The sequence below is a fragment of the Sminthopsis crassicaudata genome, chromosome 3, assembly GCF_048593235.1.
Source record: "Sminthopsis crassicaudata isolate SCR6 chromosome 3, ASM4859323v1, whole genome shotgun sequence".
Classification (NCBI taxonomy): Eukaryota; Metazoa; Chordata; class Mammalia; order Dasyuromorphia; family Dasyuridae; genus Sminthopsis; species Sminthopsis crassicaudata.
The window spans coordinates 256,674,572-256,700,132 of record NC_133619.1 but is presented as its reverse complement, the minus strand read 5'-3'; the positions used below and the strand labels follow the sequence as shown (position 1 = coordinate 256,700,132).

The following is a 25,561-nucleotide window of genomic DNA, read 5'->3' as shown; positions in this document are numbered from 1 at the left end:
CATCCTAATTGTGATTCCTTGGTAATTTCATTTTTTCTCCCATTTTGTTGTTTGCAGTACTTTTTTTCCTTTCATTTAGAAGTTTTAAATATATATATATATATATATATATAAACTTATTTATTTATTTATTTTCCCCTCATTGCCTTCTGGGTGGTATCCATCTTTGTTTTTTTTTTTTTTTTTTCAGAGGTAGTGGTGATGAAAAATTTTTTTGGTTACTGTTTGTTGAAAGTCAGTTTACAGAAATTTAGATGAAGGTAAAGATAATTTGGATAAAGGAGAATACAGTAAATGAGTTTTATTTTATTGGTTTGCTGTTAATGCTCAGTTTTACTTTATTGAAAATCCAGAGTTTTATAAAAGACTATTACTTATAACTTTTTTGGATAATAAAGTTTGTCATAAAAATTTAAATAATTTAAAGTTAAGCTATTAACAATACTCTTACCTAGAGTCAGAAAGAAAAACTTATTTTAATCATAAATCTAACTCCATATTGAAATAATGAAATAGATTTAGGTTACTTTAAAATAAACTCTTTATTTTGCTTTCTTCTCATTGGTAAATTAGAACTACAGAACATTTCTCCTTTTGTCCTCCTTCTTCCAGACAAAAATCAATTCAAAATCATGTATAAATGTTGCTCTGAATTTCATTTCTTGTCACTAGTTTCTTCAGTATTTCTGTACCATGGGAAACATTCTGGAAAGAGAAAAAGTTAAGAATTAAATGAAAAAAAAAATTTTTTTTTAAGTTTCATTTGTTTTTAACACACATTGTTTTATGAATTTCGTTGGGTGAGAAAAATCAGAGGAAACAGGAAAAAATTGGGAGAGATTAAAAAAAAAAAAAAGAAGTGAACACAGAATGTATTGATTTACATTCAATCTCCATAGTTCTTTTTCTGCATGCAGATGGCATTTTCTGTCTATTGGGATTCCTTTGGATCTCTGAACCACTCAGAAGAACCAAGCCATTCATAGTTGATCATTGCATATTATTGCTGTTATTGTGTACAATGTATTACTAATTCTGCATGTTTCACTCAGCATCAGTTCATGTAAATTTTTCCAGGTCTTTCTATAATCAGCTTGTTCATCATTTTTTATAGAATAATATTTCATTACTTCATGTACCACAACTTATTCAGACATTCCCCAAGTGATGGGTACCCACTCCTTTTCCAATTCATTGCTATCACAAAAAGAGCTGCTACATTTTTGCACATGTGGGTCCTTTTCCCTCCATTATGATTTTCCTGGGACACAGATCCAGTAATGGCACTGTTGGGTATGTACAATTTTACAACCCTTTGGGCACATTTCCAGATTGCTCTCCAGTGGTTGGATCATTTCACAACACCAAAAATGCATTAATAAACCAGTTTTCCCATATCCCTTCCAACATTTATCATTATTCTTTCCTAAATGACTATCATAATTTGGTGAACTTCCTTTTGTATAGCTTATTCCTTTGTTCCCATCTCGTAGATTTCTTTCAAGACCTACCAACTTCATTTAATCAGGCTCCTTTGAAAACATATTCCAAAGCTAACAAACTTGCTTGAGTCTTAATCTTTTTTCTTACTCCATCTTCTTACACACACTGAGTCTTGACTCACTCTCTTTCCAGTACTGTTTGCACTTTTACTCATATTTTCAACCTAATGTAGGCAAGCCAGAATATTCCTTGCTCCCTAGCTTTGTGGTTTATTCAGTCCACATTTGTCACCCAATCAAGATTCTGATAGATGTTTCTTATTGCCCTGTAGGAAACTCTTCCCTCATTTCAGTACATCTGGCTTACAACTTGTCTCTCTTCCCTAATTCCTGTCTTCATAGTAGGGAACTCGATAAATATATCAATACTTCCTCAAACACTCTAACTTTCCCAATAACTCAACTTACTCATTTCTCATGAATTATTCTTTTGAAAGCTATTTTCTTCCTCACTTCTTTAATATATACCAACTTTTATATGCAAGTCATGTACCCATTTGAAGCCTATCTTGATAAGTCATGTGAGGTGTTAATCTGGTTCTAATTTTTGTTTGCCAATTTTTCTAATAATTTTTGTCAAATTACTTATACCCCAATAAGTCTAGGTTTTTAATTTAATACTATGCTACTATGTTCATTTGCCTCTCTGTGTTATATACTTAACCCTTTCCGTGATCAACCGTAATTAACTATTAAAAATATTTGATTTGCAGTACAGTTGGAGATCTGGTGTTGTTAGATTTCTTTACTTCCCAATTATTTTTCATTATTTCCCTTAAGAGACCTTTTTCTTTCTCCTGATGAATCTGGTAGTTTGATTAGTACACCACTGAATAAATTAATTATGGTAGTATTGTCATTTTTATTATAATTGACTTGGCCTAATAATGAACAACTGAAATTTCTTTAATTATTGTGAAGCTCTTATTTCTAAAAAGATTTATAGTTGAATTTATATAGTCTTTGGCAGTTAGACTCCCAAGAATCATATGCAATCTATAAATGGAATTTCTCCTTCTTTCATTTCCTGCTAGGTTTTATTGATAGAGAATGATGATGACTTATGTGGGTTATTTTGTTTCCAACCATGATTGAATTTTTCTCTTGGTTCTTCTCATTTCATTCTTAACTTATAAAAATCCTCAAAATTCTCATTTTTATAATGTTGATGTTATAGTACAAATTATTATTTTTGCTTTCTGTACTCTGCATCAATTAAGTCCTTCTATGTCTTTTTTGAAGTCATCTATTTCTTATAACACAATAAAATTAAATTACATTGTATGTCACAACTTAGTCATTTATTTCACTTCTGGACATTCTTTTAAGTTTCAGCTTTTTTTTGGCCACCTCAAAAAGAGCTGCTATATTTTTATACATCAAATACTTTCCCCCTCCTTTGATCTCATTTAGGTATAGGCCCAATAATGGTAAAACTGGGTCAAAAATGTCTAATAACTTTTTATGCACAATTTCAAATTGCTTTCAAAATGATTGTGCCCATTCACAGGTCCATCAACAGTATATCAAGATGCCTTCTTTCTTACAGTACCTCTAACATTTGTCAATCTCCTTTCTTGTCATATGACTTTGCCACTATGATGAGGTAATATTTAAAAAAAAAATACTTCTGTGTCAATTTTTCTAATTAGCAATTTGGAGCAATTTTTCTATATGGCTATAAATAGACAACTTTTAAAGCTGCAAGAACTACAATCAGTTCAAAGATGAGAGAATCAATGATGAAACATGCTAATTCCTGAGAAGAGAGAGAGATTCAGGGCATATATTTTTGTGGATAGACATTGGAGTAATTTCTTTTGCTTGACTATGTTTATTTGTTATAAGAAATGTGATGTTTTTCTCTTATTTTCAGTGTAGGGGAGAGTAGATAGAAGAAAAAAAATTTAAAGAGATGGGACACTATAGGTTTGAAATGTTATACGAATTTTCAAAAAGGTTTCTTAAGTTTTACTTAAGTCTTTACTTTATTTCAAAATATGTAAATGTGTATAATACAAAAGCAAAACCGCATCAATCAAACTCAAAATGTAAAAAAATAATTGCAATCAGAATGTTTTTTAAAAATTGAAACAGCTACTTGGAACATACTTAGTTGTATTAGATCTGTATAAAAATACCAGAAAACCTCTAACTCTAGCCTTATAGAAGAAATCTTCATTTAATTCATTATATCTGATCTAATAAAAGAAAAAGTGAGCCACTTTGTTTAGCAAGTTCACAATGTTGTTTTCTGCATTCCACTCCAATCTACCAATCTCAAAATATGTGCCAAATATGAAAAAATTAAAACCCAAATCATAAAACAGAAATGCTCAACAAGGTCAAAGCTTCATGAAACAATATTCAGTAACTGAAATACTTAGGAGCTCCCACTCAGTCTTTCTACCCCATAATTTATAATTACAACCTATACAAATGAACTTGTAGGTTTGTGCCTCAAGATTTTTGTCAGTAGAGGCTCCCACCCAGGATTCCTATTACAAAATCTTGGTCTGAACATCCTTCTCCTGTACCATAGCTAAAAAACAGCAGCAAGACATTGAATTTTCCCAGCCACTTGAAGAGTGTAACCAGAGTAAGAAGAAAAAGGAAAGAAGAGATAATAGACTTAAAGAAGGAGTCAGAGACTATGTTTGAAAGAAAAGGCACCAAAACTGGTGGGGAGAGGGAGGAAAAGACAGAAAAGACACTGTTCTTAATTTTAGTTTCAAGGAAGAGTCACTGGGTAGGAGAGAGGAGAGCATATATGCAAATAAACGAGATGTAAAAATCAGAAGGCATCATCAACAAAACTTTACAAAATAAAAAGCAAGAGAGGAAAACTCTACTGGATAGATTACCCTTCAGAAGAGTTGATAAAAGAAAAGATTCAGGAAAAGAGCTAAGTCTTTCTTACTCTAGCATCTAGTCAGATTATTATAGCAGGTAAAATGATAAATAAAATAAGTTGATGATAACAGTGATGAACTTCAAAACAGTTATTACCTCTTCAAAGAAATGTAACTTTGCTTAGTTTGATGTAACATAAAATTTCCTTATTATCTTATTCATTCACATACTGGTTTACTTGTTTTATTCCACTTTACATATGCCCTTTTTATTTGGGACCAAATAGGACATTAACTATAGAATCATAGAATTAGAGCCAGAGGGAACCTAATTTACTTTTTGACAAAAACATGATTGGCTGTATACAGTATTGGCTACTGGGGCATTTTCTAAAAGCTCTGCCAAATGACTTTAGGTCAAAATATCTAAAGTCAATAATTGAACAAACATTGTGGAATAAGTTCTTTTTAATACAAGTGAACTAGAAAGTGAACATCAGAGGAAAAAAGAAGGCAAAGAATACCTGTGGATTAACTATTCATTTTATACATACATATGTATGTTTATTTATATGTGTATTATTTAAACTGCTATTAAGAAAAAAAAGAGGCAGAAAAAAATATGGAAATTATCTTTAACAAGGAAGTGACTTATCTTGGTCTGCTTGTGTTTAATAGCAGATAAAAAAATACATTTTAATCACTTAAGTAAGCAAATGACTTACCTTAACTAATCCTTTCAAGCTTTTTGAACCAAGGATTGGTTTGAAAGCTTCAACCGTAACTAGGTCTAGTTTCATTATATCAGTGTAACATAGGTAGAGAATTGCTGGAATTTTCCATACTTGACAGTAACTCAGAACTAAGAGCAAACAAGAAGAATGAAAAAGAATTAAACTTAAAAGTAAACCTTACAGATTTTAAAGGCAAGTCAGTGAAATCTCAATTATTTTTTGTGGTATGTATTAGCTCAAATAATAAAAAATAATTTCAATTTCATTTAAATATACATATTTCCCCCCAACATATTTATTTTCTTAAATTTTAGTGGAAATAAATAATAAAATTAGGTTACATTTCTTTGACATTCATTGACTGATACCAGAGCTAATACAAATGCTAAATGACAAAAACTACTAGACTTTTTTTTTATCCCTTGTAAGTCAATGGCAATTGTACGAATAGATGACCTCTAAGACCTTCTTTTTAAAATTCAATTAAAAGTTCAGCAGCAACTAACTACTCAAATTATAGAATTAAATAACAGCTTTAGTGATCTTTACTACTGTAATATTTTACCAATACTTATAAAGTATTGTAGGGACAGGTAGGTGGCACAGTGGATAGTGCTGGACTTGAAGTCAAGGAAGACTTATTTTTTTGAATTCACATTTGGCCTCAAACATTTGTTAGCTGTGTGACTCTAGGCAAATCATTTAACCCTGTTTGCCTCAGTTTCCTTATCTGTAAAATGAGATGGAAAAGGAAATGGCAAACCACTCCAATATCTCTGCCAAGAAAATCCCAAAATGGGGTCATGAAAGTTAGACATTATTGAAAATAACTAGACAACAACAAATAAGGTACTCTAAAATTAAAATCTAAAACCAAAATTAAAAAAACTATTTAAAAAATCACCTGCAGCAGGAAGATCATGTACAATATTTGGCTGCTCTAAGAGTGTACAGCAGGCAGCATCTTGGAAAGTCTGTGTTTTTAGGGCTTTCAGGAAGGGAGAAGGTAGATTGCAACTGGATTCTGGAGTTTTATAATCAGTCACATGACGAGATGTAAGAATAGTTATCTGTGTATTTCTATTCGGAGAAGAACCAAAAACCTGGTACAGAAAATAAATTTTAATAATATAAGTATAATTATAATATTTTGTTAGGAAACTGAGAACTACATTGTGTACCTAAGTTGTATATGCTATATGTCTGTTTACATAGCAATGTTTGTTGTCTGTCACATAAAAACATATAAACAAATTGTGATTAAAATGAATATCAAATTTAAGAATTTTTAAAACTAGTATATAAGTAATTTATAAATATTAATTTCCTTATTCTACCACTGTCTTACAAAAAGCCCAAAAATGCAACTAATACAAAAAAGTGAGATCTCAATGAGAAAATGCAAGCATGTAAGTAATTCTCTCTACTATCTTGCATTGTAATGTAAAAGAAATCAAATTATTTTAAAATTATTGGTCTTATCTTCATAATGAGAAATCACAAACTCTTTAAGGCCAAAGACTATGGTCTACATTTCTTGGCCTTAGCACAATGCTAAGCAAATAATGTGGAAAAAAAAAAATCTAATTTTTTTCTATAATAATATAACACACATAATATAATTTTATATAATCATGTAACTTTATATAATAATATAATTCTATAATTTTACCTTTTCAAGCCACTGATATTGTTGATCTTCAGCAACATAGCAACTGCACTGACACAGGAAAATCTAAACAAATTTGAAGTGTTTTAGTTCAAGCCACTTATTTATATCATGGGATTTTATGAACATATAACTAGTACCAAACACATTGGACAAATACACACACACACACACACACACACACACACACACACACACACACACACACACACACACACTTTTTATATTTGCTCTCAAATATATTGCTGGAACTGCTTATTTTGTTTCTGTCTTAAATGAAAATAAGGAAACAGGAAAAAAAATCAACAGAGGAGTACAGTTAAAATTCCAAATCATGACTGATATCAGAATAATCTGACATGGCATCTAAAATAAATTAATGATGCCCACTATAAATGGCTTCATTTTAGAAAACAAAGTTCTAGATATGCATATGCACAAAATGCCATGCACACTGAAGCAATTCTATCTCTCAAAAAAAGGAGAGTAGTTGACCATTAGCATTCTATTTTTTATATTGCCAATTCTTGTTTATCAGTGCTAATGGAGGAATAAAATCTGTAATATACCTGAACTAATAGCTAGGGGATAAAAAATTGCTAGATTTGGAGTCAGAGGATATAGATTTAAATCCCCACTTTGACTGGGCAAACCTGCCAAGTCATATCACTTGTCTGTACTAGATTATCTTTACATCCTTTGCAGGTTTAGATTTATGATCCTATGATTAAGTTCATTTTCAAAATGGCCTCAGACACTGTGTGATCCTAGACAAGTCACTTAATCTCTGCTGTAGTTTCCTCATTTGTAAGATGGGAATAATAGCACTTCCTTACCAAGTTGTTGTGAGGATCAAATGATTTTATGAATGTAAAATGCTTAGCACAATGACTGACACAGAAAGCATTATATAAATCACCACCATCATGAAAAATTTACAAGAAATATTAACAAGTGATTCAGCTGTCACAGGATTCACAGGACCCTAGTGACTTCCCTTAATCTTGATTCCCCTTAAAATTCAATTATTAAAAGACCACAAATAAGCCTTAGGAGGAAAAATAAAAAGCAGCTTGAAATTACAAGAAAAATCAAATGGATTTGGAATCTCACAGATTTGGGAGTTTATGACTTTGATGAAATAGAAACTCACTGATGACTGCCCATCCCACAAGACAGTTGTCCATGTCTTCCCCTAAGTTCACTACAGGGGACCTATGCAAGATCTGGAGATCATCTTCACTTTCCCCCCTTTATTTAGAGACAGTACCACTACAGCCTTTTGGCTGTCTACCCATCATTCCGTTTGCCTTACTCCATAACCAGTCTATTTTCTCTATCTCATAATTTCCTCCCCCTCACCCCCAAAACAATTGGGGTTAAGTGACTTGCCCAGGGTCACACAGCTAGGAAGTATTAAGTGTCTGAGGCCAGATTTGAGTTTAGGTCCTCCTGACTTCAGGTCTGTGCTTCACTGAACCATCTGTTGCTCTTCTTTAATTTCTTGATAACATCTTATACTTTTCTTGTTCTTAGAAGTTTTTCATTGGTTATATGTTGTAATCTATTCAAACCCTCCAAGCACCTTTGTTCTCCATGTGACATTCATTTTATTTGGAAATCTCTTTTCCCTGTCTCACTACTACATTGGACACTGGTATGGTGTTATAATAGAAATGAGCCTTTACTTCCACAGTAAGTTAAGAATCATAAAAGTAATGCTGCAATATCCAAAAGGTAATCCAATATGATCCTTTGAGTCATTACATAATCTCTTCCAGGAGACTATGTAATGTTCTAGAATTTGAAATAATTAGCACAATGTTATCTACATCTGATGTAATTGGAGGACTTTACCATCCACAAAGATTCTTACTTCAACTTGAACTCTGTACTAGATCTCTCCTACGGCAATGAACATCTATGTAAAAAATACACTTTTTTGCTTTCTTTTATGACTGATGTTTAAGACCAAAGTTCACTAAATAAGGTAATTTCTGTTATTACAACTTTCAAGGAATCTTGAATGATTGTGATATATGTGTATGGATGGCAGGCATCCTTAATCCTGAGCTGCTTGATCAAAAAAACAAAACAAACAGAACACCTTTCTCTAATAAACTAGAATCTTGGGATGTACATATACACATTCAGAATTCAAACATATGATGTGGGATGAAATATGGGACTATTGTAAGTTACTAAATCTCTTTGAAATTCAGTTTCTTTATTGATTACAAAACAAAAATGTGAAACTAGATAATTTGTAAAATTTCTTACACAAATGCAGTCTATGCTTCTATTAAATTATACTTAAATTTTCATTTCAACAAATATCTTACTTACTGTAGGATCTGACTTTAGACGGTAGAACACACAAAAAGCATCTGTTGGGGAAAGATTTGTTGTATCTCTTGTTCTGCACCATTCATTCCATAGTTTAGTACATCCAATTTCTTCCCAGTTTCCTGAATTCATAACAAATGAAGACAAAAATGCTAGGAAGAAAAAGTTAACACACATTACTATTTTTTATAACTATTGTATTGCATTACACTACAAAAGTGATTTTTTAAAAATTTAAGTAATTTATTTAGCATAAAATGAAACATGAGAAACAAGATTAAACATCAAAGAACTTAGAGTCCAGATGCCTAGTATGTTATAGTTCAATTCAGCCTTTTCTTTAAGGCTTTAGGTCCCCATTTGAAAAATCAAACAAGTTAAAGAAGATGATTCCTAATAACTCTTTTGGTTCTAATATGTTATAATTCCTAGTTGATTAAGTAGACTAAGTTAGCCATTGTCTCAAAAACTTTTCTACAAAAGAAGAAAATAGTTCTAAGCTCTAAATATAAGGCAACTAACAACAATAAAACTTCCTTCATTGGAAAGTATAGATAGGTACTCAGGGATCTATATGGTTTTTTGCAATTTAATGATTTCTTCATTAACAGATTAATTAACAAACAGATCTAACGTGGCTGTGCAATGTTAAGTAGGGGATAAAAATATGTACAAATTACCATAGTGAACCCAATTTTTAATGTATAATTTAGAGAATCAAACTTGTATAAACCTTTGGAGTGAAGCAACTTCAAATGGAATAGAAAGTTGTTGGAGACAAAGTCCCTAAATGCAGTCTTTATTTAACTGTAAAGAATCCAGTGCCATCCCAGGAAGCTCATTACATTTTTGTATAGGTTTAATTATTAGGATGAAGATAACTAGGGGAGAATTTATGGACCCAAGTACTTCCATTTTATTAAAATGGTGGGTCTCACTCCAGATATAGTGAACTTTCTACTACATTATATTGTCTTTTTTTTTAATTTTTTTTCCTGAGGCAATTGGGGTTAAGTGACTTGCCCAGGGTCACACAGTTAGGAAGTGCTAAGTGTCTGAGGCCAAATTTGAATTCAGGTCTTCCAGATTTCAGGGCTGATGCTCTATCCACTGTACTACTTAGCTGCCCCAAATTATATTGTCTTAATTACAGAATGCCAAGATTTCAAAGGTACTTCAAAGGACAATGGAAAAACACACAATAGATTTAAGGAGCCATACATTAGCAAATATGAACTATGTGAGCAAAGTAAAAGGAAATAGAAAAGAAATGAGTCAGTTATATATCCAGGATGAGATACAATAGTTGGATGTTATTGTCCAACAAGTTAGAAGTTATTGACATGACACTGCCTCAGCTTTGGTATTCATGCCTCATCTCTTACTGGCCATTCATGAATGAAGGAGAAATGATTAATGACAACACCTATTTTCAAAAGCAAAACCACAAAAAATCCAATTCTTCCCAGTTTCCCTTTATAGAAGGTTCAAAATTCTAGCTATCTCTTCATTTGCTCCAAGCTATTTTGCTTGGTTTTGAGTGTAACATCATTTTCACCATGTTCTTGTTCTGGATACTCTCGGTCCCTCCTCTCTTTTCAGTTTTCTTTTGTACACTGTCTTGCCCTATCAGATTATAAGCTCCTTAAGAAAAAAAGACTGTTTATCTTTTTCTTATCCTCAGTACTTAATATGATACCAGGCATCAATAAACTTAGGGAGATTCTGTGAATTTGGAAGGAAAAATTTATCTTTATTTTCAACTAACCTCTAAGTAAAATTTAACATTTCCTTTAATTATTTAACCAAAAAAAGCTTACTTCACCAGACTATCAAAGGGCTTCATGACAAAAAAGCTTAAAAAATCCTGGCCTAATAGATACAAGTATAGCGAATGAGAAATTAAGAAATACAAGGAAGGCTTGCAGTGTGTAGAAAGTAAATCCTTGTCAAAAGATTTATGGAAAAGACAAAGATGAGAAATATATACAATGAGAAAGTCATGGGATATATAATGACAGAAAAAAAAAACTTATATGCATGAGATGGATAAACCATATAAGTATATAATTTTTTTAAAGCTTATAATGGATATATAGTATCTTATACAAAACACACACTTTTTAATTTTCAAAACATTCAGTTTGTTGCACTTTCACTTACCTACTGCATTATGTCCTATGGCTATTATAAACTTCGAACATGGATACTGCTCTAGCAAGGGAATTTCCAAAGATACTTTTGTCTGTGTCTGAAGGACTTCTACTTCTCTGTTAATAAGAAATAAGTGATACTAAGACAGCATTATCATTTTCATCAAATAATAAGCTATAATAAGTAATATTATGCAGCATTTTTACAAAGGATTTTTCTCACAACATGCTGGGAAAGTAGGTACAATAAATAACATTATCCCCATAATACATACAGATCAAAGCTTTGGAGGCTATGTACCTTGCTTACAAGTACAAAGTTGTTAAAGTATTTGGGACAAGATTTAAACTAGATATACCCTAACCCTCTGCACTTTGCAATGCAACTAAACATAACCAGAAAAAAACAAACATAATCAATTGAACAACAAAAAAACAAAGTCTGAAAATGAAAGGAGAGATTGAGAAAACTAAAACTTTTTTAAAAACAACAATAAAGTAATAAAAGTAAGCGCTTTTTGGAGAAAGGGGGCAATAAATAAACCACTGGCTAATTTGATTTTTTTTAAAAAAGTAAGCAAACAGATCAGCATCAAAAATCGAAAAGGTGAATCAAAACCAATGATGTAGAAATAAAAGCAATCATTAGGAACTATTTTACCCAATTATACATCAACAAAGTTGACAATCTAAATTAAATAGATAAATATTTACAAAAACATACATTTCCCAGATTAACAAGAGGAAACACATTATTAATGTTTAATTAATAATGAAGATAAGTCTTTCTAGTAAGATTGAAGATGAAGCAAGGATGCCCAATATCCCATCAATATTCAATAATGTACTAGAAATGTTAGCATAGAGATAAGATAAAAAGAAATATAAGAAAAAAAGTATAGCTAATGACTTTTTATAAATCATACTACGACTTATGTAGAAAAATTCATTAGTTCACTAAAAATCCATAGAAATTAAAATTCCACTAAAATAACTGCAGACTGTATAAAGAATTTGGGAGTCTACATGTCAAGACATGCAGAACAATGATATAAACACAAATAAGTTATTTTACTTGTTCAATGTTATACCAATCAAATTACCAAAAAATTACTAGATGATGTGAGGGAGAAATATCATCTTGAGGAATTTTTTAAAAGGTCAAGGATATCAAGCAAATCAATGGAGGAAAAGAAGAAAAGAGGCCTAGAAGTACCAGATCTCAAAAAAAAAAAAAAAAAAAAAAAAAAGCTGTAATTTTCAAAACAATTTGGTACTGAGCAAAAAACAGATTGATCAGTGGAACAGATTAGGTACACAAGATACAAAAACAAATGAACACAGAAATCTACTATTTGATAAGACCTAAAATATCAACTACTGAGGCATGACTTAATTATTTGACAAAAATGGATGGGAAAAACCAGAAAATAATCTGGGAGAAAGTAGGCATAAATCCACATGTCACACCAGATATCAAGATAAGTTGAAAATTGGTATATGATTAGTATATAAATTAAAGAATGACATAAGATAATTTTTAAAAGAATGGAAAGCTATCAAGTATCAGATGAAAATTTTCTACTTCAGTAATAATTAGAAAAGTACAAATTAAAATACCTAAAAAGAACCACCTCACATTCATCAAATTAGTTGGGTGATTAAAAAAAGGAAAATAACAAAAGCTGATATGGGGAAATAAGTATACTGATGGAGTTGTGAACTTGTTTTAACTATTTTGGAAAACAATTTGGAACTGTGACCAAAAAACTATCCTGCTAGGGCTATTCTATAAAGAAATTAAGGAGGAAATACATATAAATTTATTTATAGCTGCTTTTTTTTTTTTTTTGGTTAAATAAATGGAAACTGATCAAATCAATCGGCAATCAATTGGGGAATGGCTGAACAAGCTATGGCATATGAAAGTGATGGAATAATTTAGTGCTATAAGAAACTATGAAGGCGATGGTTTCAGACTTGCACAAAGTAAAGTGGACAAAACACATTGTACATAGTAACAATACTGAAAATAAAATTAAGTCTTTGTCCTTTAACAAAATAAAATTTTAAAATCAATTTTAAAAAGTCAATGAGGAAAGAGATGATTTCAGAGAATTCTACAGATTGCAAAGGATAACATTACATACCAAAAAACCAGTACTACAAAAAATTTTTTTCTTTAAAAATTTAAAAACTCTCATCATGGCTATGTCAAACATGACTACAGAAGATATACGATGAAACTTGTTAACTACTTCTTAACAGAAAAGTGATGGACTTAAGGTATAGTAACATTAATTTTTGAACATGGCCACTGTAGATTTGTTTCTTAAGTTATGATTACTTGTAATAGGGCATTTTACTTTGTTTTTCCCTTTCTTTGAATTAACTGATGATGGTAGGAATGTAGATAAAAGGAACAAGAAAAAAGGAAGCTATGAAGGGAAATAATGTACAGATAAGAAAGGTGCTCAAAAGGAAGCACAGACAAGCTTTTGAAAGAAATAGGTAAATTTTATAAAATATTTTTTAAAAACCCAAGCAAATGGAGATTAATTATTTCATATAATCTTTTTGTATTCTGCCATGAAATGGAAGGCAGTTAGACTGTATCATAGTGGATAGAGTGCCAGGCTACACATTTATTAGCTGTATGACTGGTCAAGTCATACGAACCCTATTTGCCTCAGTTTGCTCATCTATAAAATGAGCTGGAGAGGGAAATGGCAAACCATCCCAGGATCTTTGACAAGAAAACTCTAAATGAGTAGGACATGACTGAGAGATAGGAAGTTAGGAAAAATTAGACAATATAAATTCATAAAATGATGTGGATAATAAATACATTAAAAAATCTAAATAAGTAATAAGGAGATGTAATCAAATTATAATTGGGATCGTTATCTAATTTTTGTTTTTAATTAAGGAAGTTAATGAACTAGATAGAATTTTAGAAAAATCAGACTACATGAAAGTGACACCTGCATCTAGAGAGAGAGCTACGGACACTGTATGTGGATAAAAGCATGATATTTTCATCTTTTTTTGTTATGTTGCTTGTTTTTTTCCCCCTTTTGATTTTTCTTGGCAGCATGACAAATACAGAAATATATATATATATATATTTTTTTTAATTCTTTTTTCCAAATTATCCCCTCCCTCCCTCCATTCCCTCCCCCCGATGGCAGGTAATCCCATACATTTTACATGTGTTACAATATAACCTAGATACAATATATGTGTGTAAATACCATTTTCTTGTTGCACATTAATTATTAGCTTCCGAAGGTATAAGTAACCTGGGTAGATAGACAGTAGTGCTAACAATTTACATTCGCTTCCCAGTGTTCCTTCTCTGGGTGTAGCTGATTCTGCCCATCATTGATCAATTGGAATTGGATTAGCTCTTCTCTATGTTGAAGATATCCACTTCCATCAGAATACATCCTCATACAGTATTGTTGTTGAAGTGTATAGTGATCTTCTGGTTCTGCTCATTTCACTCAGCAACAGTTGATTTAAGTCTCTCCAAGCCTCTCTGTATTCCTCCTGCTGGTCATTTCTTACAGAGCAATAATATTCCATAATCTTCATATACCACAATTTACCCAACCATTCTCCAATTGATGGACATCCATTCAACTTCCAGTTTCTAGCTACAACAAAAAAAGCTGCCACAAACCAAATACAGAAATATATTTAGAAGAATTGCACATGTTTAACCTATATTGAATTGCTTGCTGTCTTGGGAGGGGGAAGGAGAAAAAACTGGAACACAAAGCTTTGCAAAGGTGAATGCTGAAAATTGTCCTTGCATATATTTGGAAAAATAAAATACTATTTTAATTTTTAAGAAAAATTAGATCACAGATCTCCAGAGAAAGAAAATATACATATTTCTCAGCTCAGCACATTTTCATAAAGCTAAAAGCAAATGCAGAAAAGGATAACTATAAAACACATCCTTTACTGACTTATATTGCATTACAAATTATATGTAATAAAAGCCCATTGAAAGATTCCTTTGATACAAATATGATTTTGACAAATAAAACAAGAATCAAATCAGAGAAAGAAAATTACATATACTGATCTTTTCTTATTATGATAAACATTAACTATTCTAAAATCAAAATCTAGTATTTTATTTAACAGAGACAAGCTAGAGGCCCTTCAAACAATATATGAGGTAAAATAATGATATCCAGTATCAACACTGTTATCGGGAGGAAAAAAAAAGTCTCAAAACAGTTACTTTTCCTATAATCAAAACTGTAAATGTTCCTTTATTAAAGCTGATCTGTAATACAATTTTACATATTTAAATATCTGAAAATATCTTTTTTATGCATATAGGTAATAACAAAATATTGATATCAATCCAAAAGCATATGACTCAAATTGAACACATGTATTGTTTAAAAGGCATTTTAGAAGTCTATTACATTTTTCTTTTGATATATGCCTTTTAGCATGTCATTATATTATAAATAATAATTTTTAATTGAAGATTAGATGAAAGCCCCTTAATTTCATAATTAAATGGGTTGTGAAATATGGAAATTTCTTTTGCACTTCAAGGCCCAAAATATCCTTCCAATACTATAGCTTGAACTCAGAAAATTTGTCTGTTGAAATTTGTGGGGGAATGGAAAAAATGTTTTCTGTTTTAAATTTTGACAATACTGAGATATATATAAAACTACTTGATGTAATTTATAATTTAACTGTCAAATGGACTTCGTTACAGTATGTTTTGTACATAAATTTCATTTTGCATGAAATTTTACACTAAATTCAATAAGAAACACCATCAAGTCTATAGAAAAAAAAAAGCTACTTTCCAAAGTCATTCAGTATTTGATAGTAATAATTTAGAGTAGTTTCTGTTTAGAAAAATTTTAATTTTGGACTCTCCTCTTTCTTTCTTTCTTTCTTTCTTTCTTTCTTTCTTTCTTTCTTTCTTTCTTTCTTTCTTTCTTTCTTTCTTTCTTTTTTACACAATGGGTATGCATCAGTGCTAAAAATAAAATACACAAAAGTGTTAAAGCACAGAATATACCTGGAATTTGGAACACAGTCAAATTAGAACTAAGTTGCTGAGATCTGAGATGCAACAAACAGTAAGTGTGAAGTGATAGTGCTATAACCTATATCTCCTCACATAAGTTGTGACCTATATATGGGCATAACCTATGACTATACATAGGTCTGTCTCAACTATTCAACTCTTTATAGCATCAGAATGTTGGCTATAAAATTAAAACTACTTGAAAATGTAAGATTCATTCTTGGTTCTTGTGCCATTAAAAACAGATCAGATTAGGGAGTTTGAGGACCAAAGAAGTGCTGATCTCTGGGTCTAGATGATTAACAAAACAAATCAAAACCCAGATCTGTAGTGTTTGCTCATTTCGTAGGTATAAACGCTCATATTAAAAACTTGAGAATCAATCAGTAGGGCTGGTTCTAGTCCTTAAGCCTCTACATCCCTATCAACACCTATAATTATGTATCTAAAAGATACATACCTTGTAAATGTGAAGTAAACTCAGAGACACTTAAAGTAGAACTGAGAGAGATCTCTTGTAGAATTAATTGAGCATATTTATCTGAGTCTCAAAGGAAGCCAGGAATGAGCACTAAAGAGGTTGAACCTAATTTATAGTAACACAAGCCAACAGGAAAACTGACATTTGGCACTAGAAATGCCATTTTGTAAGTGATAATCTGGAACTGTGGCATATATGTTGATGCTGGTGATGAAATCTAGGGACAAATGGCTTTCCACTGATACTTTGGTTTGAAGTAGCTAAGATTTAAGAGATACTAGGACTGCCTCGATTATATCAATGACATGCCTAGAAGGGGGAATCAAGAGATGGAAGAGAATCCATGCTTGTCCTACATGGACAGAGGAGAGCTGTAGAACAAGTATCAAAACAGTCAGTGAAAACAATCAGGATACGAGAGCATCATAATATTGCAAAGAAGAAAGAATCAAGTTACAAAAGGCTTTAAAAACCAAATGGAGCATTTTATATTAGATCTTTGAGATAAGATGCCATTAAAGTTTCCTTCCACTCAGATATCCTCAAAGCAGTGTCCCTCCAGCAAAAAAAATAAATGAGATAACCTGCAAATGAGACAGTGGTAGAGGTCATTTCACCTTGCCCTGATACTCAAAGAGAGTAAGGAATTCATGATGGCAAAGTGAACTGCTCAGAAAAAAGCAGGGAGTCTCAATGTAGAAAGTAGTATCTATAACCAATATTTTCCTGTAATAAAATGTTTTAAGTTCATGATTTGCTAACCTTATTTTCTACAAGAAATACAAAGAGTAGTGGTGGAGGAGTTCTTAACTTGCAGTTTGTGAAATGATTCTTTTAAAAAATAATAATAGCTTTTTATTTTTCAAAATACATGCAAAGATAAAGTTTTCAACATTAACTCTTGCAGAACCTTGTGTTCCAAATGTTTCCCTCTTTTCCCCCCTTTTCTAGACAGCAAGCAATACAATACAGATTAAACACATGCAATTCTTCTAAACATATTTCCACACTTCTCGTACTACATAAGGAAAACAGATCAAAAGGAAAAAAAAGTAAGAAAAAAAACAAGCAAGCAAACCACCACAACAAAAAAGGTGAAAATACTATATTGTGATCCATATTTGGTCCCCATAGATGGGTCTTTCCATCACAAGTTTATTGGAATTGCCCTAAATCACCTTATTGTTGAAAAGAGCCAAGTCCAAAAAACTGATCATCACATAATCTTGTTGCTGTGTACAATGTTCTCTTGGTTCTACTCACTTCACTTAGCATCAGTTCATTTATGTCTTTCCAGGCCTTTCTGAAATCAGCCTATTTATCATTTCTTCTAAAAAACATATTCCATAATTTATTCAGCCATTCCCCAAATGATGGGCATCCACTCAATTTTCAACTTCTTGCCACTATAAAAAGAATTGCTACAATTTTTTTTTTGCTTAATTTAGTTTCTTGATACTACAAAAAGGGCTGCTACTAAAACTAACACTTTTGCACATATGAGTCCTTTTCATATTTTTATGATCTCTCTGGGATGCAGATCCAGTAAAGACACTGTTGAATCAAATGGTATGCTGTTTGATAGCCCTTTGGGTATAGTTCCAAATTGCTCTCCAGAATGGTTAGATCAATCTGTGAAATAATTCTTCTTCTTTTTTTTAAATTTAGAATTTTTTTTCACAGTATATATACATGAGTAATTTTTTTTTATATTATTATCCCTTGGATTCATTTTTCCAAATTATCCCCCCCTCTCTTCATTCCCTCCCCCCGATGACAGGCAATCCCATACATTTTACATGTGTTACAATAAAACCTAGATACAATATATGTGTGTAAATACCATTTTCTTGTTGCACATTAAGTATTAGATTCCGAAAGTATAAGTAACCTGGGTAGATAGACAGTAGTGCTAACAATTTACATTCACTTCCCAGTGTTCCTTCTCTGGGTGTAGTTATTTCTGTCCATCATTGATCAGCTGGAAGTGAGTTGGATCTTCTTTATGTTGAAGATATCCACTTCCATCAGAATACATCTTCATACAGCATTGAAGTGTACAGCAATCTTCTGGTTCTATTCATTTGTGAAATAATTCTTAAAAATATTTTAAAAACTATTTCTTTTATGATTCTACGTATTATTTTCATCCATTTACAAACAGTATTCTGAGCATAAGTTCATAAGTTTCACCAGGCTGCCAACGTAATCTATGATACAACAATGTTTAAAAATCTTTGGCTTAAAAGGTAAAAAAAAAAAAAAAAAAAAAAAAAGAGTCAAATTCAATTTGCCTGGAAACCTACAAGAAAGAAAGGAACTTAGATGTGATTCAGTCTGGAGTTGCTCTAGATTATAGGACTTCGGGCTTTTATTCCCTCGCCTTCCAATAAATCCACAGTCATATGATCATATCACTCTCCTTACTCAAAAATCTCTAACCAATTCCCACAGGCTACCAAGTTCAAACTTAATTTAACTGCCCCCCTTTCCAAATTACTGCCCCCCAATTCAATTGAGGCTGAAATTCTCCCCTTATAAATCTCACCAAATACTTTGTTCTCTACCTAACACATGCAAGATAATAAATGTAAAAAGCACTTAGCACAGTGTCTGGCATATAGTAGTTGCTATATAAATGTATTTCCCTTTTCCCTATTATAGACATCCAAATTTGTGACATCCCCATATTAGACTATAAATTGAGAACAAAGGCCCACTGTATCATTAGAAATTCTGGATATGCTCTAACCCTAGCATGTTGTTTTTCCACGAAGTAAGTGCTTAATGTTTGTGCATTGTTAAAGTTTAATAAGTCAACATTAACAGTAATTCTTGAGCTTTAGTGAAAATATCTCCATAAGTTCTTATAAATTCTTTCTTAAAATTTTTTATACTAATAATACTATAATACTATACTATTACACAGTAGTCAAGAAATAAGACTTAAGAAAATGAACTTGTTGCACTTTTTTTTAAAAGAAATATATTACATACAACAAGGTAGTAAAATTCTTCTATTTGTGGACTCATGCACTTTTCTTTTCAACATTTAAAAAATGTTTTCTCAATAATCTTTATTGAACGTGTATCTATCATCACTCAATAATCTTTTTAATTCCCCTCCTCATGCTATGGACATGTCCCTGTTTGTCAATATCCCTATTAAATGTGGCAGCAAAACTGTAAATAGACATCAAACCTGGTCTAACAGTGCAGTATCACTATTAACATCTCATTATGGGTACCATAATTCTATTAACACAGACTATTCTACAGTTAATTGCCCTGGATAAGAGTGATGGAACTGGAGTCAATTACACCAGAACTCAAATCCATCGTCAAACAATTAGTTGTTAACACATTGGGAAATTCACTTTCATCTTAGTTATTCATCTGTAAAATAGGGACACTAACCTTCCCACAGCTCAGGAGAGGATAAAATGGATTATTTGTAAAGGGGTTTGCAGACCTTAAGGACTGGGATTTAGGAACTCCTTGAAGGAAAAAAAAAAAAGAAAGAAAAAAGAATGTCTTGAAGAACTTTTTTTTTTTTTTTTATCATAAAGTTAAAGAATAGAAAATTGGGTTAAAATTTTTTTTTTCAAAGTGGCGCTTTAATAAAACTTTTGCAACTTAAGGGCCCGGCTCTTCTGGGGTTAAAGCAATATATAAATAAATACTTGATTTATTCTAATCCCTTGGAGTATACATAGCGCACGAACATTGGGGGGGGGGGGGGGGGATGGCGGGTTTGGCGAAGATTCTAGCCATTTTTCTTTTTGCCACTTTCTTCTCCAGTGGAAGTTAAGTGACTTTCCCAGGATCACACAGCCAGCAGATGACTAACGTCAAATTTGAATTCCCCTTTTTCCCACTCCAGGCCCCACCGTACAATTCTCTTGAGTCACCTGCAGCCCCCTAAATCACTTTCACTTTGAGGGCTTAAGTCAAACATCTACAGAAGCAAAAACAAGCACAAAAAGCAGAGTGTTAGCAAGTGAATTAACGCTTAAAGGTGGGCCTGGCCCCTGAGATTCAGGGCGTCACGAAGAGTAGCCCACGGTGAAGGACCGAACACCACAAACACGCCCGCACAGGACACACGCCTGACACGAGCACACAGCGGCGCACTCACACGTGCGCACGCAGCTTCTCCCTCGGGTCTCTGTGTTCAGGATCCAAGATGCTTCCACCCAGAGTTCTGGGCTAAAGCGGAAGTCTCACATCGGTTCTCCCAGTTCTCCGGCAGGCCGGCACCGGGGAGGGGGGAGGGCAGAGGGGGGGAGGGTAAGAAAGGGTCCCCACCTGGGCGCAGAGCCGAGAAAGGCGCCGACAAACACTCGTCTCGCTCTCCCGGGAGGCGCGGGGGCCAGCTCTGGAAGCGGAGGGCGGACCGCCGTGGAACGAAGGTGGGCTTACCTCTTCCTCTCGAGCTCTTGCCGCACTTCTTTGTCCTCGAGGTTATCCCGCGCCCACGGCTCTTCCTCCTCCTCTTCTTCCTCCTCAGTCACAGCTCTGGAGCGCACCTTCACTACCTCCCCGAAGAAGGTAGCCGCCATCTCGGCCGCACGACTCCGTGCCCAGGCTTCCAGCGGGCCCGGCTCCCCGCCTCCTCAAACAAAAAAGCTCAAACCACTCCCCGCTCTGCGGGGGAAAAAACGAGTTCTAACCTCAGCATCGCCGAAACTCCTCCCCCAATTACGCCCAGAGACTCCGGGCCCGAGAGGAGGATGCGTTCCTTCGAGGGGAGGGGCCGTAGCACGAACTGCGCGGGCGCAAGAAGGAGTCCCTCCCCATCAGCCCGGAAGAACTTGCCTCTCTGTAACCCTCTGCCCTGCTCTTTTGGGAGTAGGGGGCAACTTTGGCACTTAACTATGACGTTACTGCGTCTAGACTAACCAACCATGATTCCTTCCAAGCCTTCCCAGCCTGAAGAAACATACCAGGATCCCGTTAAATGTACTGCATAATAGTGTTGAATTGGCGTGTACTACCTTGAAGAGTAACGCTCTCCTTCCACTTCTACGTTTGTGATCTAGACAACTAAATGAACAGTTTTTTTTTTAAATTTAAAATTTTTATTATTTTATATCTTTCGCAGCAATGTGTAAAAATAATTTGAAGCGCTTTTTTTTTTTCTTTTAAATTCTAAGTTCCAAATTCCTTTTCTACTGTCTACCCCCTTATTGAGAAGACAAGAAGTTTGAACTAGGTCATACATGATAAATGCCCTAACAACGCAGGGAGTCCCCAGGCCGGTGTTGTCGAAGGTTTTTGCGAATGGATTCGCAGTCCCAATCTCCAAGAGAGTTTTTTGTTTGTTTGTTTGTTTGTTTGTTTGGTGTTTGTTGTTGTTGTTGTTTTTGCAAAAATGAGTTTATTTTCACTGACTATTTCCCTCAGCGGGCTAAAAAGTTTAGCTAAGACTAAGATCTCCAAATGAATTGTAGGTGGGGATTATTGTGGGAGTTTCCCTTAGGAATCAAGCAGGATGGTGAGGATGTTCCCAAACTTCGGGAAGGGTTGAGATTTATGGTTTTTCCAACTCTGCTCCACCCCTCTCCCCCAAAGATGACCGGGGGAGGGGGGGCGCTGTTCCTTTTACATCACAATCTTGCAAAACATTTCCATGTTAATCATGTTGTGAAAGAAATGAGAAACAAAGACGAATGCTTCTATCTATTCAGACTCCTTCAGTTAATTCTTTTCTTCAGAATTGGATAGCATTTTTCATCATAAGTCCTTCGGAATTGTCTTGGATCTTTGTATTGCTGAGAATGGCTAAGTCATTTACAAACGATAATTGGACAATATTGCTTTTATTGTAAACAATGTTCTCTTTGTTTTGCCCATTTCACTTTGCATGAATTCATGATTAATATCAGTTCATCAGTTAGTTTTTTTTTTTCCTGAGAGCGTCCTGTTCTCATTTTTTTTATAGCAAGATAATATACAATTTCTTTAGTGATTTCCCAATTGATGGACATTCCCTCAATTTTCCTTCAGAGGTTCAGTAACCTTCTGGTTCTCTTGTAAATCACCCTTGAAAAATAAAAATTCTTCAATTCAGTATTGCCAAAGAGATGCTAGTCCCTTAGAGGGATTTCCTGGGTTTTCTATTACCATTTACTGCCAGCCAATCACACTTATACAGATAGGAAAACAAACACAGATGTAGACTTCCCCAACAGTGTAGGGGCATATTGGGCTCAGAAGAGATTTGTGGCCAGGAGGACCAGGGTTGGAGTCCTTTATGGTAGCAAATTCCACTATTGAATTTTTAGGATTTTCCCCTGGAATGCTATTTCAGGGACAGTTCTCCTTTCTATCTCTTCATGAGTCGCCAACTGTTACAGTCAAAATAAGGTAAACTGAGGCACAAAGTTCCAAGCAATATCAATTTATTAGTAAAGTAAAGACTCCCCAGTGTCTACCTGTATCCCTCAAGGATAACAAATTTCCTTGAGGCAAGAAGAGAAGAGCAATTAGTGATTCTTAACTTAATTCATTACAGATTAGCTGAATTTTTGAACTGCATTCAGAAACAAAGAACCATGACTTTGTCAGTAACAGGACAAAATCTATAAATCAATAGATTGATAATCAATAAATAAAATCAATAAAATAAAAAAAGACAATTATTCTGATCATTTGGGATACACCCGCAATTAGTTGGCATATTGGGGATAATCTAACAAAGGCTGAAAAGGAATGGTCAGACAGAAGAAGAACTAAGAAAGAGAAGAGTAATGAAAATCCTTAGAGAAAAAGGTATCCAGGAACACAGTCAACTTAGTTAAATGCTACAGAGAAGAGTAGTCAACAAGCAGATAAGACAATTAGATTCATTAATAATGGTTAACTTATGACCTTGAAAATGATAATTTGAGCTTTGAGGAAGTGAGTAAATGAGTAAAGCCAACTTTTTAAAAAATGTTTAGAAGTTAAGGATCAAGTTAAGGATAAGGTTAGTGGGCATGTCTATATGGAGAATGGAAAGACTGAAGGTTAGAGAAGTTCATTGTGGGGAAGATCTGCTGAGGAAGATAGATCAAGTAGATGTGGTTTTTGCAAGAAGGGCCACCTGTTTATCAGTTGATGCTGCCCTGTGTTTCAATTCAAAGGAATTTTAATTAGTTTTGTCAGCAACTTTCCAATTTTATTGAAGTTTCTCACTGATTGTAAAGCACAGGATCTCTGAGTCCTGATGAGACAATAGAGACTTTGAGGTTTAGCCCCCATTTCCTTGCAGTTTCTGTATTTATGAGAAAACTGACCCTTGTCAGACTTATATTAGATGGCCATGTTTGAAACTAACATTTATAATACTTGTTACTTCCTCAAGTATGACTAAGATGCAAACCATAGTCATGGATATGTGCTAGCCCATCATCTTCTCTAGGAGCTATTTCTCATGGACAAAATTGGAAATAGCAAGTAATATTCAGGGAACCCTATGATCCAGACAGTATAGACTTCCTAATTTTTTTCTTTTTGGTAACTATATCTAGGTGATCAGAATCAACACATCATTCAGTGGTGCCCCTGCATAGAATCCCCTGGCATTTAGTTGGCCCAATGGATAGAGTGCTAGACTTGGCAACAAGAGACCCCAAGTTTAAATTTGACCTCAGATGTTTACTAGCTATGTGACCTGGGCAAGTCACATAACCTCTGCCTCAGTTTCCTCAAATGCAAAATGGGGATAATTATAGCACCTACCTTGCAGTTGTCATGATCAAATGAGTTATTTGTAAAGTACTTAGCACAGTCCCTAATACATTTATTATTGTTGTCATTATTGAGTTGTTTCAATTATTTCTGACTCTTTGTGACCCCATTTCGGATTTTCTTGCCAAAGATATTGGAGTGGTTTGCCATTTCTTTTTCCAGTTTATTTAACAGATGAGGAACTGAGGCAAACTTAAATAACTTGAACAGGATCACACAGCTAGTAATATATGAGGTCATTTTTGAAGTCAGGCCTTGATTCCAGGATCGGTGCTCTATCTACCTAGTTGCCTGTCTAATATTTAATACATGTTTGTTCCTTTTCTCTTTTCTCACATGTTTCTTCATAGATAAATTCCATGCAGGTAAATTAGTGGCCATATTCTGACCAAAAAGGATTTGGTAAGCTTAAACTTTTGTGGAAATATGGGAAATATGGCCTCAATTTAAAATTGATATTTAAGAATCAAGAGGACCCAGAGGAGGATTTGGGAATTTTTAGGATTTAGGGATTAATAGGACTCACAGTTTAACACAATAATTGGAAAGTAATCCAGTCAGTAGTTGAGGACCAACCATTTCCTTTAAGGGAATGCTGGTTTATTTTATGTGTTATCTCAAACTTTCAGGTTCTAAAAAAAATGGAATTTTTATATAGAGACTGATTTGAAATTGCAGTTTTCCTTATCAGGACCTTTGTAGTCAAATAAATTCACTTAAGAAGGACTTTAGAAGCAAAAGGCAACAAAATTTAGCTATTCATTTAAGTACATTCCAATTTCCCTTAAGGGAACCCTTTTATTTTTATGTATTCTTGTGGGATTGTAATTTTTCCAGGTAAATGGAAGTTGTATGAAGAAACGTCTAAAAGTAAAAATAAAGTCTTGGTCAAGTACCATTTGAAATTCAAAAAAAATGAGAAAATCTTTAAGTTGAGAAATGTAAGAGAAAATTAGCTTCTCCCTAAATTAGCACACAGTTTTTTATTCTTTTTCAGTAGTTTCAGTCATGTTCAA

The 25,561-nt window shown here is 33.4% G+C and overlaps 1 protein-coding gene across 2 annotated transcripts; it reads right to left on the bottom strand.

Moving 5' to 3' along the window:
* Positions 1-523: 523 nt before the first annotated feature.
* On the bottom strand, positions 524-21,521 carry PSMG1 (proteasome assembly chaperone 1). 2 transcript variants are annotated; one of them, XM_074300519.1, is made up of 7 exons: positions 21,234-21,521; positions 11,267-11,373; positions 9,104-9,255; positions 6,761-6,823; positions 5,993-6,191; positions 5,080-5,216; positions 524-705 (listed from the first exon to the last, which is right to left on the bottom strand). In XM_074300519.1, the coding sequence occupies exons 1-7, from the start codon at positions 21,371-21,373 to the stop codon at positions 631-633; spliced, it is 873 nt and encodes a 290-aa protein (XP_074156620.1). In that variant the 5' UTR covers positions 21,374-21,521; the 3' UTR covers positions 524-630. The 2 variants fall into 2 exon arrangements, with proteins under 2 accessions (XP_074156620.1, XP_074156621.1); XM_074300520.1 differs by having other exon boundaries at positions 21,120-21,462.
* Positions 21,522-25,561: the final 4,040 nt, after the last annotated feature.